Source organism: Hippocampus comes, unplaced genomic scaffold (genome assembly GCF_001891065.2).
Source record: "Hippocampus comes isolate QL1 unplaced genomic scaffold, H_comes_QL1_v1.1 scaffold201, whole genome shotgun sequence".
NCBI lineage: Eukaryota > Metazoa > Chordata > Actinopteri > Syngnathiformes > Syngnathidae > Hippocampus > Hippocampus comes.
Genome location: NW_017805558.1, coordinates 73,285 through 97,854, shown reverse-complemented (window position 1 = coordinate 97,854; position 24,570 = coordinate 73,285). Strand labels below are relative to the sequence as shown.

Below are 24,570 nucleotides of genomic sequence, written 5' to 3'. Positions count from 1 at the left end.
ACACAGACGGATGTAACGGAGAATCCGGTAGTTTTTCAAAATAAAACATCTTTTGCATTCCGAAATAAAACTGAATTAAGGCAAGTTCTTTCTGTGCGGCCCGGTACCAAATGCCCGGCGGACCGGCGGTTGGGGACCCCTGCTGTAGACGGATAAAACAGAGAATCCGGTAATTCTTCAAAATAAAACATCTTTCAGATTCCAAAATTAATAAAATGGAAGTAATGTAAGTTATTTTGTGTTTCTGTGCGGCCCGGCACCAAATGACCGTTACCCAGGGGTTGGGGACCGCTGGTGTAGTGCATGTGATTCCACTCTTTACCACTCTTTAAGCTGATTAATGACAGACACCCAGTTGGAGTTGATGGTAAAACTAAATACACAACAACAAAAAATATACTCGTGTATTTTAATTAAAAAAATAGTTTTTCCTGGCTCTAGTTAAGGCAAAGGTGGTACCATCCTGACCATGCTCCATGACGTGCATGTATTCTGTAAATTCAACAGACTCGCTTTCTTTTACAACCAAAATAATCATAACTATTTTTTTTTCTCCATAATCCTCCAGCCCCAACGTGTTGGCGTTGAGGGGTTGTGGCAAACCTGTCAGGTTATGTAACTGAGTGAGTGAGTGAGTGAGTGAGTGAATGAGAGTGGCAGTGAGAGTGCGTGCAAGTATGCCGTTTGTGTTTCGGCATCACTACAGCCATATGATAGCTGTGTTTTGTTCACTGACAAATACCTCCGTAATTTACTGTTGAAGCTACAATGTGTTAATCTATCCAAATATGACACTGTGTTACAATGTTACATCAAGCAATCAATGTAGCCAGTATCTGCTAATGACAGCTTCCAAACACACAACCCTGCCTATGTCATAAGAAATGTCGTGGCGCCACGAAAGGAACATTTGCATTTTTCGTGAAATACGCCCAACCTTTGGGACTCTGTTGCTAACACTGTTTAGCTGTGACACTATCAGCCACAGTGTTTTTGTTTACATTACCGATGACCCGTATTACCGCTACTGCGCATCCCAGACAGGCATATGGCCATCAGTAAAGTGGGAGACAAAGGTAGTTTTGAGAGGAAAAACAAAAGTGCAAAACTAATAATAATGACGGCATCTATTTAATCAGCCTTCGGCAAATTTGGCTGCAAACGTGGTCTTGACTGCTCGACTAATCTTGGCAGAACTAGTTCACTGTCACACAACTGATACAGGAAGTGAGGCTCTGTACACCATGAAAACAGAACACTCAGTTTAACTGTGACAAATCTTCCTGTGATGAATGTGAGTGCACTGACTTCACTTAACTTCCTGTGTATATTCTTCTCTCACGTTTTTTTGTCTCTTAACACTCCCCATTGAGGGAGCTGTTTTTGTATTAAGTGCTGCATCTCATAGATCCTCTCCAACGACTTTGTAAAAAGCGAAGGCTTCACTTCCCTTTCCCGTTCTGACCCTTTGCTATGAATTTAAACATTTTGACTCCTTTAAATTAACTTCTTGAAAGCGCAATGATGTTAACAGGGTATTATAACTGGTAAACAATGACGTTTACAATCCAAGGTGCATTTAATATCCCAGTTTCTTTTATGCCTCTAAAAATACTCAGGGCTTCAAACTAGCCAACTTACGTTATATTTTTCTACATTCATTGAACTTTTGAGTGAAGGTTGTTCTTATATTCGTGAAGGTTTATTTTTCATTTAATTTGCCTTATTTGCTTTGTATGTTCATATAAAGTTGGGTTTACTGTTGTATATACAGTACTGGCCATGAAGTACTGTATGTTGTTTGCTGTGTGACATTGGATCAGAGTATTGAAGCCTCCTGATTTTGATATTGTTAAGTGTTATTGTTTTTAACTTCAAACCATCATATGTATCATCTTGAAGAACAATGCAGTTGTCATTGAATATGACACACATTTGCAGGTGCCAATAAGGTGAACACCATATGTAGTATCATAATTTCAAAATTATCGGTGTCACGTTTTAAAGGGGACGTCAACTCAAAAGAACTTTTTGCAAAATGTTGTATGCACCCCCAGTATTCGAAACACGGCATTCTGATTAGTGTTGCTTTTGTGGAATTTGAATTAAGCAGGAAAATCCACCCAGCTCAAGGCACTACATTTTGCCACTTGCTAGAGACTGAAAATGACATCACGGTTTTTCAGGTCTTGCATAATGACCAATCACATCTCACCTATTTTCTAATGCTGAGCCGTGATTGGTGGTCTCCTGCAGAAACTTTGATGTCATTTTCAGTTGACAGCAGTCAGCAAAATGGCCGCCCCATGAGATAGATAAAAACTGGTGGATTTTACTGCCTAATTCATATTCCACAATAACAATATCAATAAGAAAACCGTATTTAGGTGAATGAGGCTGCATAGAATATAATATTGTAAAGAATTTTGGAGGGGTTAACTTACCCTTTAGAAGAGGGGTGCCCATTACGTCGATTGCGATCGACCAGTAGCTCGTGGACTGGTCCCAAGTAGATCGCGAGGGGTGTAGAGGAGAGAAAAACAAACAACCATTTGTGTGTCTTTGTGCATGTTAGTAATATATTTTTTGTGTTAATGTGCACTGCACCCTAATCATCAGTCTCATTTTCACAAAAAGTATTACAAAAATAAAATAAAATAAAGCAGGTAAATTTTTAACCTATGGTGGCGCGTGACCTTCATCACCGGAAGTTGTTAGTGCTCAGCAGTCTGTAATTGCAGCTTGTGATCGGAGATGTTGCGCTGTATCTTTTATCGTTATCATTATTCTCATTCAGAGTTTGTTTTGTGTACAATTGATCGAGGGCACGGGCAAAGAATAGGAATCTGGAGGGCCAAGGGAAGCATTTTCAAACGGTACACGTGAGCTATGATAGTTTACAGGCTGCCAAAGTACGCCGCATGCCTTCACCTCAGGCTGTTTCTCATCATGGCATGTGTGTGGATGTGCGTGCGTGTGTGCAGCAACGGGTCGATCGCGGGAGGTTGGTTGATCGAAAAGTAGATCTTCGGTCCAAAAAGTTTGGACACCCCTGCTTTAGAACGTATACATAAAAGAGCTTTGACCAAGCTGTAGCTGTTGTGAAAGCGCTATATAAATCAGGATGTATTGTATTGTGGAAAAAAAATGTTGAATATAATGTATATGTTAATCTCATTCATTTTTATTTCATTTACATATTAAATACTCTGTTGCGTCATTACTTTTCAGTACAGATGTTTTAAAAAAAAATTGTAATATTAAAAATAACTGTGTTAATCAAGATTGGATGATATGAAAAATGAAATGTGATCCTTTTTTTTTGAAAGATGAAAAGCAGTTTTAAGAGGGATGTGAAGAGTAATACTGTACCTGTTTGTGCTTCACGGGTAAAAGCAGCATGTCTTCAAGAATTAAAAAGCTTGCTTTATTTGTGGTCAGTAGGATATGGCCTGATGCCATAAATCTTTTTGCGAAGGTGCATTTTTTTTTCAACGCTTCATGCTGAAGGTCTTTGAAGGTATGTCCCTCCCGACCGCATACGCTTGCTCTGTTCAAGCAGCCATTTGGTTCCTCGTCATTGTACATCGACTGTCACTTATGCTCTTAGCAGCTCACAGTTATTGCTTGGACGGTTATTCTGCCTCTCTCAACTGCGACAAAACAGCTTGGAACAAATTTAAGTTTGCCCTAACCAGTGTTCACTATTTTTTCTTTATTCACTTGGGTAATTTTATTGTTGATTGATGGAGTTGTATAGGTTTCTTAACATGACAACCTAAAATTATTTAGGTTATAATAACGGGGGCGGCCCGGTGATCGAGTGGTTAGCGCGTCGACCTCACAGTGCAGAGGTTCAATCCCAGCTCCGGCCTTCCCGTGTGGACTTTACATGTTCGCCCCATGCCTGCGTGGGTTTTCTCCAGGTACTCCGGTTTCCTCCCACATTCCAAAGATATGCACGGCAGGCTGATTGAACACTCTAAATTGTCCCTAGGTGTGAGTGTGAGCGTGGATGGCTGTTCGTGTCTGTGTGCCCTGCGAATGGCTGGCAACCGGTTCAGGGTGTCCCCCGCCTACTGCTCAAAGACGGCTGGGATAGGCTCCAGCACCCCTCGTGACCCTTGTGGGGATAAAGTGGATCGGAAAATGGATAACAACAGGGCAACATATTCTTTTTTTTTTTTTAACATCTGAACAAATGCATATATTTGTAACTCAGTAAAACACTCACTGTATCTAACATGAAGAAATAAATCTTTTCACATTACATTAGGTTGTATTTAGTTACATTTGTTTTAGAGTTGCACATGGCCCTATGAAGGGTAACTATTACACTGAATATTAGTTTGATACCCCTGGGCTAAAATAATATTTTACTGTGGCTATTACCAGCTACAGCAAGTATCAGATTCTTTTGAATTATGTTTTTGTGTGGTAGGGGACTGATAAGAATCATCACATTGACGTGAGTTGACTGCCTGGTTTTTCCTCTGCACGGAAGGCCGGCCAAAACCTGATTTCTTTTTATGCAGATACAAAGAGCACAGACAGCAGAGAGCAGCTGTTTGTTTATCCACCTCCTCCTTGACCACATAGATATTGGGACCTGAATGGCGTGTGATCACTCTTGATTTTCATTTGGATTTGGTTTATCACGGTTAGCCGGTAGCACCTGAACCGACATTACATCCTTGTGGGTTCTGGAACACAGGTCATTGTTTTGAAGTGCGTACAGTACATTCGGCAGAATGGGATGACATTATAGACATAAATACATGACATTAGCATTTATAATTCCTCGCTGTGGTGTGTCATTTCTGACTGTAAACTTAAAATCCCATTAACTGGACGAGGCAGGTACTTTGTCACAATTTTATGCTCTTTTGATCTGTCAAAATTGGTGTTTTTTTTATATTTTTTTTTATTGAGTTATCTGCTGCTAGGTTCATGCAATTGTATGACAAAATAAGATAAGAAAATAAATCTTGCTGAACTGGAACATAGGAATGATGAAGTTGCAATCTCCATGAACAAAAAGTTCCATCCAAATTCCCCATCCTTTCCCGAAACATCTGCATGACACTGTGGTTGAATCACCAAAATAAGAGTGTGTTTGCTGTTTGGTAATCCTGAACGTAAACTAGGTGATTTGTCACACAACTGAAGGGAGGATTAAAACTCTGGAGCGAGCAACCAGCAACTGTGCTGGCTGCCATTTGCAGCCCTTTCCTTGCACATATGCGTGAGAACAGCAATCTCTGTACAGGATCAACTGGAACTAAATGTTTTCAAATCAAGATAATATCCCGTTTTGCATTGCCGGCATGCGTTATACTTGCTCGCCGTCTGGCAGACCTCCAAGCCGTGACTGCATTTCCTCACCCCACCCCGCCCCTTCCACCTCTTCCCTCTTCCCTTCTGACTCCCCTTGTGCCCCCACAGCGACAGATAACATGCTACCACTCTCAAGAGGATGACACAAGTTCCCTTTGTAAGGGACTGTAGAATTGAATACAACAATGAAACATTTGAAAACAAAAATGAAACATTTCGGTCATTCATTAACATGACATCAATGCCTTTAATGCCAAAAAACACAAACATGGATATGTTACTACTAACTGTACATCATTGAAGGCTAATCAGACGACAGCTTTGTTTAAGAAGACAAGAAATTTGTGTTGTGTGTCGTGGCATGTCCAGCTTGTATCCTGGCAAAGAAGTATTTTTTATTTATTTTTTTTTTTTCTGATGCATTTTCCAAGGGCATTGTTTTGAAGTTGTTGTGCTTTGGGTTGTTGTCATGTCCTTAGTTTCACCTAAATTCCCCAAAATTGATTTGACGTAACAATGATGCACTGCAATCACACACTATGAATTCAGCTCATTCCCACGTTTGCCTGGAGTCAAATGTGTTCATTTCTCGAATCCCATAATGGTCCATTTTCTGCAAAGAGGAAGCTGCAGAGAAGAGGGCCTCTCGTGGTGTCAAATTACACTTGGTTTTAAAAAAGCCAAAAAAAGCACTGAAAGTAACTCTCTGGCTGCATGCGAAGTATGAGTTTATAGTTAAATATCATGTTGGTCAAAACTGATGAGTGGTGGGGGGGCTGTGGTTGGTGGATATGCACTGCGATAAACACCAGATTCTAGCTATCTGCTTTCCTCTTAAGGAGGAATGGAATTAAAATGCTTTTGATTTGAAATGCTCCTTATTCATGTAGTGAAGTGGGATATTGCCTGAGGTGGGGCATTTGACTTGGATCAAGTCAGACTCACAATGCCAATTTTAGGACTTGGGACTTGCTTAGACTCCGACTTAAACTTGAAACACAAGATTTGGAGTCTTGCCCGTTAACAGTTGAAAATCTGCATTGTGAAGTAAATATTGTAGAGGGAGCTTCTAAACCTGTGACATAAGAATGATGTTTTTTATTAAATCAGGAAAAAGAAAACTGCAACATGCAAGTTTTGCAACTAAAATGGACTAGACACAACAAATATGACACCTAACTTCCTCCTTTGATAAGAAAAAACACAGGTAAGCTACATCAGCTTAACAGCATTAAGTTTTAAGTGCGTTGTGTGGTTAAATTGAGTAGACCAGAAAGTAAGCCACAATATGGAAACTGGTTTCAAACCATGAAAAACTATCACATTTACATGCAGTCAATATTTGGGTTCAGGTTAAAATTCCGGTTTCTGAAACATTCGGGATAACCTGTTTACAAGTGTGAGCTGATAAAGTTACGACCATATAAATGGTAGTTGTGATTACTTACAATATCCCAATAGAAAAAGGTGACATAAGGAGAAAGTCCTGATGCAAATAGATGCCATTTCCGCTTCTTAGTTTCTACTATCGATAAAACACATTACAGTGAATTAATGTCACTCTCCACAAGAATAAAGCCGCCGTCTTCCTTCTTGCTCCAAAAGTGTACTAGTATGCTTGTGTATTTCTGGCGAGTTGCATGAGTTATATGTATGTGTATGTATAGGTGTGTATGTGTATGTATAAGTCGATATTGGTATGTGTGTGTGTGTGTGTGTGTGTGTGTGTGTGTGTGTGTGCGTGCGTGCGTGCGTGTGTGTGTGTGGATGATGAAAGCATCCAGAAAAGAGACTTCTGAACTTTGAAGTGCAGATGACGCTCTTCAACTCATGCCAACCTATATATATATATGCACGGAAAAAACCCGTGAAACAGCAAATCCGTGAAAGAGGAACCGTGTTATCGCAAGGGATTACTGTATATTATATGGATATGGGCATCTGATTTTTTTTTAAATGCAATGATTAGTGTAACTATATTGACAATGGGTCAACATTAGGAAGCAATTATTACAGTGAAATTGTTTTTGTACTAGAACATTTTTTTTTGTTTCTAAATATTGACGGTTTAGAAAAAGTGTAAAGTCTTGTGATGTACATGTACTACAATCTTTTTTGAATAATATAAATGTGTGTGTATGTATGTATGTGTAAATATATATATATATATATATATATATATATATATATATATATATAGTTGTGTGTGTGTGTCTAAGTCAGAAATGGGCAAACTACGGCCCACGGGCCAGATCTGGCCCACCGAAGGTTGATACACAATTAAGGTTTGATGTAAATGATTGCATTCATTTCATTTGGACTTGTAATGACAGGCATTTCAACGGCAGGTGGTGCAGTTAGTTGAAGGAGACGAAGAGAGAGGGAGAGAGATACAGGAAGAAATTTTATCTACCACCTGCGGACCTCTGTCAAATGGAAATTCCCGGTTAAAAAAAACGTATGCATTAAACTTTCGACTACTATATTACATTAACGATTGATTCATAACAACAGAAATTCCGGAACCCGGAAGCCATACGGAAGCCCGCAGTAGCGCCAACTCAAGCAACTCCCGCTCGACACAACGGAATATGTGTGTCCGCGCCAATATTTTCTATCATTGGATTCAAAACGGCGACATGCAAGTGACTCTTTATTGCAGTGAATAAACCTAGATGAAAATGTTTACGTCCTGTAGATCATGGTATCCAAACAAAGAGGAACACTAATGGCCGCGGAAGAGAAACTGAAGTGTATCTGATTAAACGAAGCGGGTTACAAAGTACGAAACATTCAGGAGACGCTTGGAGTCTGAAAGACTCAAATCTACGAGACTTTGAAAAACTTTCTGGGAAAAATATATTTGCCCTAAATGAAACCTGTGTTAATATTAACAATTTTATAAGAATGAGAGGCGGTTAGGTACGCCTCTCATGCAAATCCCAGAAACAAAGAAAGTAACATGACATCTGACCCGGTGTGGCTAAAAAGAAGTTGGGAGTGGTGAGGTGAGACCAGACCACCACTACCCACCATTTGGTGTGATGGCAATTTCCAGAACCCCCACTGTGTATACATCCTGAGATAAGAGGTCTTCCCAAGGGGGCTTAACAGCGATCAGGGATCGACCCAAGGTGCGGGGGAACAACAGAAGACACTTAGGGGGCCCGTTAATCAACCAAGGAGGAAGAAGATAAACTCTAACACTACATACGTTGTTTTAAGTGTGCAGACAGATGTTCAGGAAAGAGACTGAGATCAATAGTACTCATAGTAAAACGCAGTCCCTCGATCGCTGCAACACAGATACTTGAGATAACGGTTCCTCTTTTGATGTTGACATGTCCTCTGGAGGGGTCCTAAAAGTGGTGGGGGTGAGGGGGTACCAAAGGTGATTGTAATCACAGTAAGCAGGAAATATCTTCAACAGCATTCTACATTGTTTCTTTCAAATCCAGCTAACAGAGAGGAATCATATCTTAACATTCCCTCTCTTGATCACAATTAGTATTGTGATCACAAAGCCATCTACTATGAAATCTAATCTAACCAAGAAGAAAGTAATGATAAAGTATTTTAACAACACATTTGTGTTGTGAAAGCGCCATATTAATCAAGATGAGTTGAGTAGCATCAAGAAGTTCGGCTGCCCTTGCGCTGTAACACAGCTCATTAGCTTCAATTTGTTTTTTGTAAAGCAATATTTCGCACAGGTTTTCATTACTCTCATTGTCACCACAGCATAAACGTAACCTTTGATCGAATAACTAGGGCCATTGTTATTTGTTTCACAATGAACTGTCAGTGGTTCTCAAAGAGCCAACTGAGTGAGTGAAGCAATAAAAGTAAATGGAACAGAGGACCAATGCAGATTTTCTTCACGATTTTTCATCACAGCTCTAATTTTTAAGGGTGGCCACTGTTACATTAAATCTTTTAATTTTTGCAATTCAGTTAAATTATCTATTAGCCATGTTAGTTCGACATCCAATTATACTTGAAAAGCAGAAAACAAAATGTGTAGCAGACATTTTATTTTGTAAGTCACGATTCTCTGATCTACCGTATTGGCCCGTATTGGCCCAAATATAAGACGGTGTTTTTTGCATTGAAATAAGACTGAAAAAGTGTGGGTCGTCTTATATTCGCGGTCTAGACATTATACCCATTCACGATACTAGATGGCGCCAAATATCTGCTGAACTTGACGTCCCAGGCCAAAGTGAACCCCTGCCACGAAGAATAAAACTAAAAATAGCAGTAGCACGAAGAAGAAAAATAAAACATAGCGGTAAGAAGGAAAAGAGAAGAAAATAATAGAAGAGATAACAGAAAATGGAGAAACGTAGTGACAATCAGGAGAAAAGTGGGTCGAAGATCGGCCAGGTTAACCGGCAGCTGAGGAGAAGTTATGATGTAATTTACATTGCAAAAACCAGAAGCCATTCATTTACGAATGTGATTGCACTTTAGATTTGAATGAGGCAAAATTACATGCTCTCTCTTTCAAATATACTGTTATAATCATTTGTTTCAGATGTACTGTAATTATTTTCTGTATAAAAAATTAATTTGGGGTTCAAAAAGTCTTTTTTCAAACTTGAGTCTTGAAAAGGAGGGGGTCGTCTGATAATCAGGGCCGTCTTATATTCGGGCCAATACGGTATTTTCCATCATAATTTTCTTCTATAGGCTTATGATTGTCATGCAGTTGTTTTTCTTTTTTTTTTGAACACATTTTCAAATAGAGTATACATTTTATACTATAGATTATACTATAGATTATACTCAGTGTTATACCTGAATGAGTTCAATAAATGAAAGTTCTTGAATGTGTTCGGATTTTGGGTGAACTTGAACTGAACGTAGGATTTTTCTACCAAATTAATATTTTTTGAACGCGCTCATTGTGGACGCTATGAATGGTATTAAAATACCAGTTTTTGTTCAGAACTGTCAGGTTTCATTTGTATTCAGCAGAAAACTCGGATAAACACACCATAAATGATCCCTCATCTAGGAGGATAAACCCACTGCAACTTTATTCATAGAGCACTTTAAAACAACCACCGCTGCATACAAAAAGCTGTACATGGAGAAAATTTAGGCATTGAACAACAAAGAGAGTAAAAACAATAAATAAGTGTCTTGAGCTGTTTCCTATCTACTCCTGATTGGCTGAATAACATCACATGATTTGTAGCGTTGCGTGCCATTGATTCAACTGACATCGTAGACCACTGCGTTTGCCTTTTAACAAACTTCATCACCTGATTTTGAAAAAAAATGTGCAGGAATTCCAAGTCACAGCAAGCAAAATCTGATAAAGGGATATCGCCAGCTAAATCAGCAATAGCCGAGCTTTACATGATTTTTTGTTTGTGTGTTTTTTTTCCAAGATGGCGCCCGAGTAGGCAGCCGTCGGCAAGTGCTCTTCAAGAGCCTTGGTTTTTTTGTTGTTTTTGTCTTTTGTTTTGTCACATGTTTTTGTTGTTACGTCGTGTGGACCTGATGTGGATTTTTTTTCAGCATTTTCAGCATCACGACATTCGTCAAAGAAGAAAAATCTGTGCTTGGTGGTTATGCCTTCTCGGCAGCACACATTTACCAGCATTGATTTTGATTGGGAGGAATGTTGGTGCCATTTGACTGTCTTTGCCGGACAGCCAGGGGGGGATTGTGTTTTGCGCCTGTAATGGGCAGCATTTTCACAGCCCCGCTTTGTTCAGCGGAAAGGTCGGTGCTGTTGGACAGCCTGCGGCTCGATGGATGCATGGCTTGAGGAGCTGACGATGAGAAGAAAGGAGCATCAGCGCAGAGCGCCGATGCGTATGTGGAACTGGTAGTCACGGCTTGGAATTGAAGCAGATTTACATGGGATGAGAGATGAGAGACAATCTCCTTTTCGTGAATGGACGCTACAGCTTCTTGTTTGCTTTCAAACTTAGCTTGTAGCAGACGTGTACACATTTTCAGCATGATGTCTTTGATACACTGGTGAAAGGACACTTTGATTCTCTCCTCTTTCATCTATAACTGCATCAAACAACAAAGCATATGCAGAAAAAGTGGTTAAGATTGCACGACTGTCTGTGTCTTATGTGTTGTGTTGTCTTATTTTGTTATTTTATGTTAACTGTTCTTTTGATGGCGGCGCGGGCACCTGCAGCGGCTCCTCTTGTTGTCTTGTTGTCTGGTTGAGAGGGAAGAAATTTCATCTGTGCTGTATGTTGCACACACAGCGCATTTGACAATAAAGTTGTAGTTGACTTAACTTGACTTGACTTGTTGTTTCCTATATTTGATTCTTTTATGAACCACTAGGTGCCTTACAACTGGCCCTAATAAATTACATCTTGAATAAACGGAAAGCGTTTTTGTGGAATCCAGAACTCGTGTGGGTGTGGATTTTATTTTTTTCTGCCTTTGCTCCACCACAAGAACTCACATTGTTCCATTGTGTTATATAAAACATTGCTGTTTCATTTGGCAAAATGTTTGTCCCTTAATTTTGTCACTTTGTTACACGTACTAGCCAATCTTGACAAAAATGTTGAATTCCAATATAGCTCATTTTACTGTGTATGCCACTGTAATCCATATACCTTTTTTCCCCTTAAAAACACAGTAAATTAATAACAAATTTTCATTCCTCCATTTATCTATAGCATTTTATATGGAAAAAGCTCAATCAAATGAATAAAAGCAAATGAAAATAAAATACAACGTATACACAACACAAATATCCAATGGAAATATAACATTTAAAATATCTGGCAGTTCAACCTGTTTTCATGGAATGCTGTTGTTGAGTGTATGCTGTTGAGTGACATATCGTGTACATTTTTCCATTCGTTTTCCTGTTACCGTGCAAGTACACCAGCATTTGCAGGTGATGTAAACACCGCAAAGTAGTAGCACTGCTGCCAATGTTCCCTCGAATTTTACATGCGTCTGAGCATTCACATAAATTCCCTGAGCAATCGTTGGACCACTGTGAACAACAGACGTGCACACAGCGGTCAAACAAGTTTCATACTCGTCCAAAACCGGAGATCATGAGTTACTCAATAACCACCTATTGTCAAAATAGAAGATTTTGTTAGAGATTTGTACCACAAACAAAGTAAGCCCAAGTTTGTAAGAATCAGTTCAGGACTCAGGCTTTTCTACCACTTTTTATGTCGTGAAGTGGCCCAAATTGACTTGTCCAGAAATCAATGCAAGTAGCTATGAATTTGTAATAATATGGGCTGAAATAACTCCTTGAGTAATTTGGGTACCTTGGTACTTCGAGTACCCACTTATTTATGTGTACACTGTCAGAAAGAAGTAGTCAAGCCAACCGAACAACAATAGATCATGCAATACGTGACAGTAACACACCGCCAATGCGTTAAATAGGCCAACTTCAAAAATGAACCTTAACTTACCAAATAATACCATATATGGACAGCAATGCCGTGGTATGCTTTTATTTTGAAGTTGTTTTGGCAGTGTGTCACGGCGTAACGGCTAACTTTAAACTTCTTTCCGACTTTGCGCTGTCACAAAATGATCCTACTGATGTCAAATACACAAATATTCAAGAGTTGGATGTCAAATACACAAATATTCAAGAGTTGCAGCCCTTGTGATAATCACAATTTCCAATCAATTATGGCTTCGATATTGGCTATTTTGGTTTGCGCGTCGACCTCACAGTGCAGAGGTTCAATTCCACCACTTTTCATCAACAGTATAAAATTTTTAAAAAATGTAAAAAAAAAAAAAAAAATGTATTCTTTCAAAATGGCTTACAGTACTTAAACTACAGTCCCGTGTAGGCTTGTGCCCAAAGGTAGAACCCTGTTTGGTTATTGCTACTTTTGGTGCTGTAAATCCTTGTTGTGTTAGCAAGCCACATGCTCAAACGAGCATTACATTTTTTTGCTTTGACTGCTCCACCGTCTTCTGCTTCCATTTCTTAATCTACATCAGTGGTTATTTACCTTGTTAGCGGTACCGAACCCAACCAGTTCATATGCACATTCACCGAACCCTTCATTCGTGAAAAATAAAAATATGGTAGTCAGGAGGATTCAAGAAGTGTTCCTTCAGTTTTGAGTTGTTCAACTTGGCATGACAAATCATGCAGATAGGACACTGACTCCCATCACTTTCCGTGATGCATGTGAATCCATGTTGCAAATATTCGTCCAACCGTTTTTTATTTTTTATTTTTTGCTCGACGTCGTTAGCTTGTATTAAAAAAATTATTTAAAAAAAAAATCACACGACATATTATCACGACAGTCACTCATTGACGACGTAATGTGGTCATCTGCCGCGGGCGTGTCATAACTAATTGACATGTTGAGTCAGGTGTGTCTTAACCTCCGAGGTAAAGGCTCCATCGAACCCCTGAGACGGATTCACCAAACCCCCGAGGTTCGATCAAACCCAGGTTGAGAACCACTGCTCTACATTATTTTGGTGGTTCACAAATACTTTTGGTGCGGCCACCGGTTGAATGCATGACTACTTCTTCATCTCCTCCTTCCATTTCTTGTTCTTCCATTTGTCCTACTTTCTGACTTACTTTCAAATACTTTTGGTACATTACTGCCACCTTCTGGACACCTGAGTTAATGCATCAAAAGTATTTACCAAACGCCAAAAGAAGTTCAAAACGATTACGGTATGAGGATTTTGGGTACCACTACGAGCTCAAATTTTAATAAATCATTGGCTGGCCAAAACCTCCGAAGTCACAATTTGCCAAATTTCATAATTATTTCAATTTGTCTAAGACCCATGTCTTATAAGATACCAGGAAAGTCACACCTTGGTATAGATTGCAGGACCAACCAAACTATGAAAACATTAACAACTTAAAATCTACAGTCTGAAAATTACAGGAGGGCGGCCCGGTGATTGACTGGTTAGCGCGTCTGCCTCAGTGTAGAGGTGTAGGGTTCGAACCCAGCTGTGGCCTTCCTTTGTGGACTTTGAACGTTCTCCCCGTGCCTGCATGGGTTTTCCCTGGGTACTCTGGTTTCCTCCCACATTCCAAAAACATGCATGGCAGGCTGATAAAACACTCAAAATTGTCCCTAGGTGTGAGTGTGAGTGCAGATGGTTTTTCGTCTCAGTGTGCCCTGCGATTGGCCGGCAACCAGTTCAGGGTGTACCCTGCCTACTGCCCGAAGACAGCTGGGATAGGCTCCAGTATGCCCCACGACCGTTATGAGGATAAAGCCGATCAGAAAATGGATGAAAATGGAAAATTACGGGACTCAAATTCAAGTGACTTGACTCCGAATTGGTGCAGAACTAAGCAAGGTCTGGATGCTTTGACTTGACGTACTGAATGCAAGTACTGACTTCACTTGATTTGCTGAAAATTTATGTTGTACAGTTCTCTACTTGCTAATTTTTGCCACAGTAACTTGAGACTTGCTTATGACTTGCATATATGTGCCTTATTCTCACCTCTGGATATTGCTAAAAACTGTGTGTACTTTCACAAAGCGGCATGGTATTCTGGATAATTAGATTTGTGATGTATTTAGGTGTATGGTCTCAATGCAACAGGACAAATAAGTCTTCAAAAAAAAATACAGAATCACAACAAGGAAAAAAACGACAAGTTTCATTTTTCTAATGCTCTAGTCTATTGCTGTCTTGATACAAATGTCAAGCCAGGCTGAAATCCTGACTTGTGCTTCCTCAGATCCAAAAAAGCAGGAAATGATCAATTAAAACAAGTTCTCGTCTGCAAGAGATGCTGGCAAGGATCCATGAGGCATCAAGCCCATCTTGGAAGGAATTCCTGTTGGATGTTTGCACGGAGCGGCAGCAGAAATTGTCAAGCAAGTTGATAATAGAAAGGGATGGGAGAGAAGGTTCACCGCTGGGGAAGAAAACTCAAATGAAAACAAACATGAGGCCCCTGTAAGGCCCCCTTACTCACGCGACGTCTGAATGAAGGGGAGGGAAAAAAACAATAGAGAGACTCTTGGTGGGTTTTCCAGATATGGAATAGGAGCAGCCAGTCTGTGCTGTTTTTTGCGCTGGATTTGTTAGAACTGAACTATGAAGGGGATATTCTTCTTCTTGTCTCTGATGACATCATACTGTTGCCAGTGGTTGGATTGAAGGACTGCAATGCATGTTTATTTGGGGAGGTGGGTGTCTCCTACCCTCGAAAATGAGTTGGCGTGACTGGACTGGATGGTCCATTTGGGATCGGCCACTTCCTGTGATGTTCCCGTATGTACCATCCACATCAGGGAAGTTCTCTCACAAGTGATTGCTTACTAAAGGACTGTAAAAGCTCCGCACAGAGACAGGAAAGAGAGATTGTTTTACTTTTTTTTTTTCTGTACGTGAGTCATTTCAACTAGACACCAGCGAGACGTCTCGATCCAGCCTCATGGTGCCGCAAGACAAACATAAGTCAAAAAACTAAATGTGTTTTATTGACTCCCTACACTACCCTACTCTGTCTGCAACTAAGAGAGAATACAACCTATGACCCATATGTGATTTGCATACATGTGAAACTATGAACGAGGGAGTCGCTCAGTAACGCCCAGATCTCCTCCAAAGAGGCGCAATGTCAAATACGGTATATCTGTCTGACTAGTTTGAATAAAAACGACGACGTAGTGTTCTACTACACTTCTTTGTGTGGCAGTAATGTGCATGATAAAATCAGTCCTACGTGTCAAACCTTTTTTCACCACAGCTTTATCCCCTGTATGTGGTAGATTACTGCCCCCGTGTGGTCCAACAAGTAGACTGTAACAAAAACAAGAGACTGCACCAATTGGCACTTCATTGTGCCATTAGCCCCACTTTTGGATGTAGTTGTGTTGAAATCATGTATTTTGAACAATTGTTTTTTTAAAAATACAAAGCATTGTGCTTGGAAGAGGAACATAACAAATGTTTTAAGTAAGCTACAATAGTCTTTTGAAATGCAGCCTCATGGGAAGTGTCTCAAGTGCACTGATAAGCAGCTCCGCCCATAACAGTGATGTGCTTACACAATAGTGGCACAAGATGCCAAAGTAAATATGCGGGAACCTGACTGGTCGCTGAGCTCAATGTGCAAGAGGGAAAAAAATTGCAGTATGTGCACTCAAACAAGGTTTGGAGTTACAACTAGCTCATAATCAGTTTAACGAAGGTTGGATTTGGTTTGTGGCCTTGGAAAACAAGCCAGTGGTCCACTATTACCTCTTTGAAGACGTCTGGTTAAAGTGGGGATTACAAAACGAGATTTTGTGTCAAACAAGCCAAGGCACATTTTTTTTTTTTTGCTCTCCTGCCACTAAAGTGGATAATCACACCAGCTGCATAAGCAATCAAATATCTTCTTCAAACTCAGCAAGTGCTTTGAATACGAGCGCCACCACGTATCCCACGTGTAATGTTTAACCTTCTCACTCTTGTAGCCACGATAAAGAACAACACAAGCAGTGGATTTCCTGGAGCCAACAACGCGTCCAATGGGAACAACTTGGTGACCCAAGGCTTCTCTGAGGGAGACCTCCTACTCCAGGTAATAGACAAAGCCAAGTCCAATTCTGCCATGTCAACAATGTCCTATTTTACAATGTATTTCTGTGTAGCACTATAGCAGCCACATTTTAGGTACACCTCAACAACGTGGTAAGCTCCAATACAAGTGTTGTATCAAACATTCTGTCTGTATGAATAAGATATTAGTTTTATTTGTCCGTTTCCTTCTTGAGAAATAGTAGACCACAATCATAATAATACAAGAAGGTAGTGTTCAATGTTTCCTTTTTTTAACTGTCTGTCAAAACCGAGCATTATCATTGTAAAGGCAGAACTATTTCGATGAATCAGGAAATGGCTGTAAAATTGTAACTTAAGTGTGACTGTGCAGGCGCTGAATGGCTTTGTGCTGGTCGTCACATCTGAGGGGTACGTGTTCTATACCTCGCCCACCATCAAAGAGTACCTAGGCTTCCAGCAGGTGAATGTTTGTCTTGATTTGTTTTTTTTTTTTGTTTTTTTTACATACTACGGAGTTAAGTGGACTGTTCAATGACAATGTCTTTCCCCGTACAGTCGGACGTGGTCCACCAGAGCGTGTTTGAGCTCATCCACACAGATGACCGTGCCACGTTCAGGCAAAACCTCCACTTTGCGCTAAACCCACCTGACACAGGTGGACAAGGTACGTGGCCTTGGATCACGCAAAGTTGTCAGGTACAGGATTTTGCACAACAGAGCAAATATCTGACACAATTTTGTGTGGAGGTTTTTAGGAAAATGTTTGGGGTCTATTCTTTTTTTTTCGATAAAATCAAGGATAATTCATAAGAGTTTCAAAAGTCTGACCTCCAGAAATATTTCATGGTGGGATGGACCAAAAAAAATCACACAGCGGTTGGGCTGGATGTGTTTGTCGGCAATCTTTTTATGGCAGGAGGAGCAGAAGGTGGCCAGCTTTTCTTTGTAGTCCGCCAGAAGTCCGTTCCTGGATGGATAATTGGTGCCATTTCATAAAACAAAAACACCAAGACGGACCTCCTTGAAAATGTTCGACTTTCATTTCTACTGCAAGTGTTTTTACCCTCAGTCGAAAGGTGACTGTAGAGACCCTTCTCCCAGCTGTTCTTTGACCATGAATCCATTGCTGGAGTTGGTCTTCCAACTCGGGCCACCTTGCCTTGTTTCCATCGTCTTCTTGACTTGGCGAAGCTCGTTCTCCTGCTTCCTCCACTTGCAAATCATGGATTCGTTTATCTTAAATTCTGTCACAGCTGTTCGATTGGCATGTTCCTCTGTAGAACTGATCACTTGAAATTGCTTCAAAGGCGGGTCTCTTTAGAGGTGCCATTTTCTGGGGTCCGAAGTTGTTTTGCCCAATGCACGTACCGGTATTATATCCACCTACTGTTGAGCGTGCCTTGAGTGTCCTCTTTCATGCCCACCCTTCCCCTTCAACGTTCACACGCCGTCCTCAGTTACATCCGCCTTTCCTCAATATAAACAGCGTGTCTGCATAACATCAGATAGTCAAGCTCATCGAAGTCACACAGCAACATTCACAGATTTTGGAACTCGGTGCAGGGATTAGGCGCCCCGCATAATTAGGCATTTTTTGAGAAAATTTAAGACTTTTGAGTGTGCCCTATAGTCGTGAAAATACGGTAATGTGGAAACAGATAAATACCAGATACAACACATTATTTTCAGAAATATTTGCCAGGCTTTACATTTTCAAATGATCACTTCAGCAGGATTCCAGGAAAATAATCTTCCATCACTGGTGAGCTAGTTTTAGAGCAGGCCCGCATGCTACTCATGTGGTCCTTGGGGTCAACCTGGGCCCCGCAGTGACCACGTTGGTGACCCCTGATGTAATTTGTTCCAATCTCAGTTTTTGATAGGTGTCAGATCCTGTTTTGGCGCCATGTGTATGTCTGATGTTGCTCACCGTGATCCAAATGAATGCTCAGATAGTTTGTGTGAATGCTCAGACGCATGGAAAATTAGAGGTTGTAACATTGACGGGAAATGAATATCGCACTTTTGTCATCGTACTTTTGCACGCTGAAAGTTAGGTCAGGCCAGCCCCAATTGGAAGTCAAGTCATCCGCCGCAATGTTCAACAAACAATCTGATGAGAGACCCTTCTCCCAGCTGTTCTTTGACCATGAATCCATTGCTGGAGTTGGTCTTCCAACTCGGGCCACCTTGCCTTGTTTCCATCGTCTTCTTGACTTGGCGAAGCTCGTTCTCCTGCTTCCTCCACTTGCAAATCATGGATTCGTTTATCTTAAATTCTGTCACAGCTGTTCGATTGGCATGTTCCTCTGTAGAACTGATCACTTGAAATTGCTTCAAAGGCGGGTCTCTTTAGAGGTGCCATTTTCTGGGGTCCGAAGTTGTTTTGCCCAATGCACGTACCGGTATTATATCCACCTACTGTTGAGCGTGCCTTGAGTGTCCTCTTTCATGCCCACCCTTCCCCTTCAACGTTCACACGCCGTCCTCAGTTACATCCGCCTTTCCTCAATATAAACAGCGTGTCTGCATAACATCAGATAGTCAAGCTCATCGAAGTCACACAGCAACATTCACAGATTTTGGAACTCGGTGCAGGGATTAGGCGCCCCGCATAATTAGGCATTTTTTGAGAAAATTTAAGACTTTTGAGTGTGCCCTATAGTCGTGAAAATACGGTAATGTGGAAACAGATAAATACCAGATACAACACATTATTTTCAGAAATATTTGCCAGGCTTTACATTTTCAAATGATCACTTCAGCAGGATTCCAGGAAAATAATCTTCCATCACTGGTGAGCTAGTTTTAGAGCAGGCCCGCATGCTACTCATGTGGTCCTTGGGGTCAACCTGGGCCCCGCAGTGACCACGTTGGTGACCCCTGATGTAATTTGTTCCAATCTCAGTTTTTGATAGGTGTCAGATCCTGTTTTGGCGCCATGTGTATGTCTGATGTTGCTCACCGTGATCCAAATGAATGCTCAGATAGTTTGTGTGAATGCTCAGACGCATGGAAAATTAGAGGTTGTAACATTGACGGGAAATGAATATCGCACTTTTGTCATCGTACTTTTGCACGCTGAAAGTTAGGTCAGGCCAGCCCCAATTGGAAGTCAAGTCATCCGCCGCAATGTTCAACAAACAATCTGATGGCTGAAATAGCTGGGGAAAAAAACATATATATATATATATATATATATATATATATAGGCAAGGCAGCTTTATTTATATAGCATATTTCAGCCACAGAGCAACTAATGTGCTTTAAAAAAAAACACAACACCAAAACGCATTTATCAGCAGAACAGTAAACAACAACAATCAGAAGCAAAGCAGGAAAAAACAAAAGTAGCTTTATTTATTTATTTTTTATTATTATTATCCCCCCCCAACCCAGCCGGTGCCGGTCCCAAGCCCGGAGAGATGGGGAGGGTTGCGTCAGGAATGGCATCCGGCGTAAAACTTTTGCCAAGACGACCATGCGAGTTGATGGGACGGTTTACGGGGACAGATGGAAATTAATGACTCGCTGTGGCGACCCCTGGACTGGGACGAGCCGAAAGGAGAAGAAGAAGATTATTATTTTTCCCCCCCAGAGTTTCTTTTTTATATTTAATAGTTTTGATGTCATTTTGCCATTTTAAAAAGTACTGGGTAGCTTTACTGAAACTACATTTAAACACCTTAACATACAACTTGAAAAACATTTTGACTTGGAAAACAACCGCAAAATGATCGGATGTTCAATTGAATTATCCATCCATGCATCCATTTTCTGATCTGCTTATTTAAATTTTGCAATACTGAGTTAAAAAAAAACGCAATTAGACTATTTTCCAAATTTGTTCAGCCCTACCGTAAAGGGGGGGACAGCTCCATGTTTTCTTAATCTTTCACCTCCAATGTAGATGTACTGTTTTGGAATGTAGTCCGATGGTCCTGGGCTGGAATTGCAGTTTCCAGTTGTGTTAAAAAATTGTTTACACATTAAAGGCTTGGAATTTCTAAAGCACAACTTTTCTAGTTTTTTTTCTACAGCTTCATATTTCTTTAACTTCATTTTCTGTAAGGAATAAAAGATTTGATAATTTTTCCATGTACGGACTGAACAGGTCCTGTACAATTAGAATTTTGAGTCTCACTCATTATTTTAATCACCCTACAGTATTTTTTATTTTCATTTTAAATGTACATGACTGATGCGGTCTTCCCGTCTTGTCAGGCTTGGAGGAGTGCAGGAACACAGAGTTCTACAGTCCTGATCAACTTCCTCCGGAAAACTCATCCTTCCTGGAGAGAGGTTTTGTGTGTCGCTTCCGTTGCCTCCTGGACAACTCGTCTGGCTTTTTAGTGAGAAATGCCATCACCTGCAAATGCCCGAAAGAGTCGCTTGATGTAAATTGTGCGGTTTGGTTCTGTCGCGTTTGTACCAGGCTCTCAAGTTCCAGGGACGACTCAAGTACCTGCATGGCCAAAACATCTTCAGGGACAATGGGTCACACATGAAACCGCAGCTCGCGCTCTTTGCCATCGCCACGCCCGTTCAGTCTCCATCCATTGTAGAGATACGCTCCAAAATGTTGCTCTTTCAGACCAAGCACAAGCTGGATTTCACACCGATGGGCGTTGACAACAGGTGACACACAACACTCCACTCACCCAACGTTGTTTGTTTTTACATTTTTTTTGTTTTTTTGTTCTCTGCAGGGGGAAGATTATTTTGGGCTATTCAGAGACAGAGCTGTGCATGAAAGGTTCCGGCTACCAGTTTATCCACGCCGCTGACATGATGTACTGTGCCGACAACCACATGCGCAGTATGTGAGACAATTTTGATACTTTTAGAGATGAAAGTCCTCCGGATTTTCCCGGAATTCCGGATTTTCAAATTTTCATGAAATTTCCTCTGGAAAATTGAGGAAAAATTGCCAAAAATTAATATTAGTTGACAACATTGAATGAACACGCGTTTGAGTTCGCTGTTTTGCTTTCACGAGCGTAGCCATGTTGAGGCACGAATACTAGTCACAGTAACACCCATCCCCTTGCATTCTCATGGTCTCGCCATATCTCGGAGATTTCAAAATTTAGGTGAGAACGGAAGCCACAAAGGGTGCATGTGTGCACACAAAAGGCAGATTAATCATTGAATGTCCAGTATTTGAATAGCATTTTGTGTAAACCAATTAATTCAACCAGGTACGGCCCCAGCGCAATGTTCAAACAGGTAGACAGGCAAGCTGACATACGTGCAATAGACATGAGTGTTAGGAACACGTTCAAGTGCTCATGGCTTGAGGAAAAGGACTTGAACGGAGATTTTTTGTCCGACCACATTAGAAAAGTCGACAAACCCGGCAAGTCAGTTAAAATATGTATATATATCGCATTTGTATTTTCAGGAAAGTCCACTTTCATCTCTACACTTGGCAATATGGAGTTAAGCGTCATCAACTGCTGCTACTGCTAACTGTAGAGCACGGTGTGTGTGTGTGTGTGTGTGTGTGTGTGTGTGTGTGTGTGTGTGTGTGTGTGTGTGTGTGTGTGTGTGTGTGTGTGTGTGTGTGTGTGTGTGTGTGTGTGTGTGTGTGTTTGTCTGTGTGTGCATTTCACAGTGATTAAAACTGGAGAAAGCGGCCTGACGACTTTCCGTCTCTTGAGTAAGTCAGGAAGCTGGGTTTGGGTCAAAGCCAACGCCAAGCTGATCTACAAAGGAGGAAGACCCGACTTCATCATCGCCTACCAGCGAGCTATAGTGTGAGTGTTGCTGTCCTAATGCGACACTGACAGGAAGTCAGTGTCGCCAAACATAGCGACTTTGACACTATATGTTGTGAGTATTCAGATCCTCTCGAGCGACTTTTTTTCCCAAAAAGTGACTAGTAACAATCTAGCGACTTTGTCAGGTGTTATTGGAGACTTTTGGAGTCTTTGTGGTGAAAGCACATTGTTCTCAATGAGCAGCGCCGGGAGCTGTTGTGGCCCCACCCCCAAATAAAGCCGCTGCTGGCTGATCGCGCCAGTTTTACAATCTGGGCTTGATGTAAATGAGAATTTTTTCTTTGTCTGAAATAAATTAAAAAAACATCAACAAATAAAAATTACAAAAGACAAAAACATCACAACAAAGTAAATCACACGCACTGATGACATCATTGAGCAATATTTCGGACAGCCAATAGCTACTTTCCTTACCGATGAGTTGGAAACGCTGCTGGAAGTTAACCGCTGTTAACAGTAGCGAGCAGCTAGCGATTACAGCGGCTCTTTGGCAATGCGGCTCCCGGGGTTTCACACGACAAGCGTTGAAAATGCCTTGTCGGTTGGAGTGCCATTCAAACAACTACATCAACAAATAAAAATTACAAAAGAAAAAAACATTGATCCAAGTAAATCACACGCACTGATGACATCATTGAGCAATATTTCGGACAGCCAATAGCTACTTTCCTTACCGATGAGTTGGAAACGCTGCTGGAAGTTAACCGCTGTTAACAGTAGCGAGCAGCTAGCGATTACAGCGGCTCTTTGGCAATGCGGCTCCCGGGGTTTCACACGACAAGCGTTGAAAATGCCTTGTCGGTTGGAGTGCCATTCAAACAACTGCGCTAAATACACAGGACGTACTACGTCAGCCTATCATCAATCCCGTTACTTGATTGACACGGAGGGCAACCAATCAGATGACTGAATCACGACTCATGCACAAACAATGGAGCTAAACGCTAAGCTACTCAGCGAATTACCTCTGATGTCAAGGCAGGGGTGCCCAATACATCGTACGTCACCCCTGGCTGAGAGGAAACGACCCAAGAACTACAATTTGCCACCAATGAAGTACCAATGAAGAGCTACTCACCATTTTGCCATTAAAAGTATACACCAGGGGTGAGAATATTTTTAATGCTTTCATGGGATTTGTTCGCAGGACAAAACAGTGGCTTTTAGATTAATCTTTCCTCACTGATCTCACTGGCCAGCTCAGTGAATTGAATTTAGAGCTGCAGGGTCAGGGTAAAGATGTAGTCAAAATGATGAGTTCAGTGAGCACATTTAAAAGCAAGCTAAAGCTGATGTACCACCGGCTGCGGCTTGGTAACCTGTGCAACTTCCTTACATGCAAGCAGAAATACAACGTCAAGGGAAAGGTGTGACACAGCTTGACAGTGCATGTTATGAGGAGCATGTTCAGAGCATCTCGTGAGAGCTTGAGAGGCGTTTTACTGACTTTGCATCCATCGAGCCTGTAGTTAGCTATATGTGTTATCCAGTTGGTGCAAATATTGACGTTGGTGACATTGCCGCCAAAGTCAAATCACTTTTCGACTTTGAAAGCCCCACTCTTGAGGATGAGATTCTGAGATTGCAAAATGACATTGGGATCAAAGCCAGGCGACTGAGGTAGGAAGTGATTTCCTTTTTTCAAATAGAGATCTACCTGTTTCGTAGCTGTTTTTTTCAGTTTGGTTCATTTTTGGTTCTATGTATTAAAGCCAAATGGCTTGGCCCTGGGACTTTTAGTGTTTTAATGTGTGTGTGTGGTGGTGGGGGGGGGGGGGGTCAGATGTTGACACTGGACCGGTAGATCTCCGGAGGTTGGCTCCTTGAAAAGTCGCCCTTCGGACATAAAATAATAATAATAATAATAATAATACATTACATTTATAAGCGCCTTTCAAAACACTCAAGGACACTTTAC

General features: G+C 41.0%; 1 protein-coding gene across 3 annotated transcripts in view; it reads left to right on the top strand.

Moving 5' to 3' along the window:
* LOC109521804 (aryl hydrocarbon receptor-like) overlaps positions 1-24,570 on the top strand; it is an 84,705-nt gene that overhangs the window by 52,042 nt on the left and 8,093 nt on the right. For all 3 annotated transcript variants that reach the window (XR_002169434.1, XM_019879859.1, XM_019879858.1), the window contains exons 3-9: positions 16,782-16,888; positions 17,240-17,329; positions 17,425-17,533; positions 21,094-21,221; positions 21,305-21,507; positions 21,579-21,688; positions 22,487-22,628. Coding sequence is in view for 2 of the 3 variants with exons in the window: in XM_019879859.1 (XP_019735418.1) it covers positions 16,782-16,888; positions 17,240-17,329; positions 17,425-17,533; positions 21,094-21,221; positions 21,305-21,507; positions 21,579-21,688; positions 22,487-22,628 (889 nt within the window). In the remaining variant the exon portion in view is untranslated. The remainder of the gene's footprint in view (positions 1-16,781; positions 16,889-17,239; positions 17,330-17,424; positions 17,534-21,093; positions 21,222-21,304; positions 21,508-21,578; positions 21,689-22,486; positions 22,629-24,570) is intronic.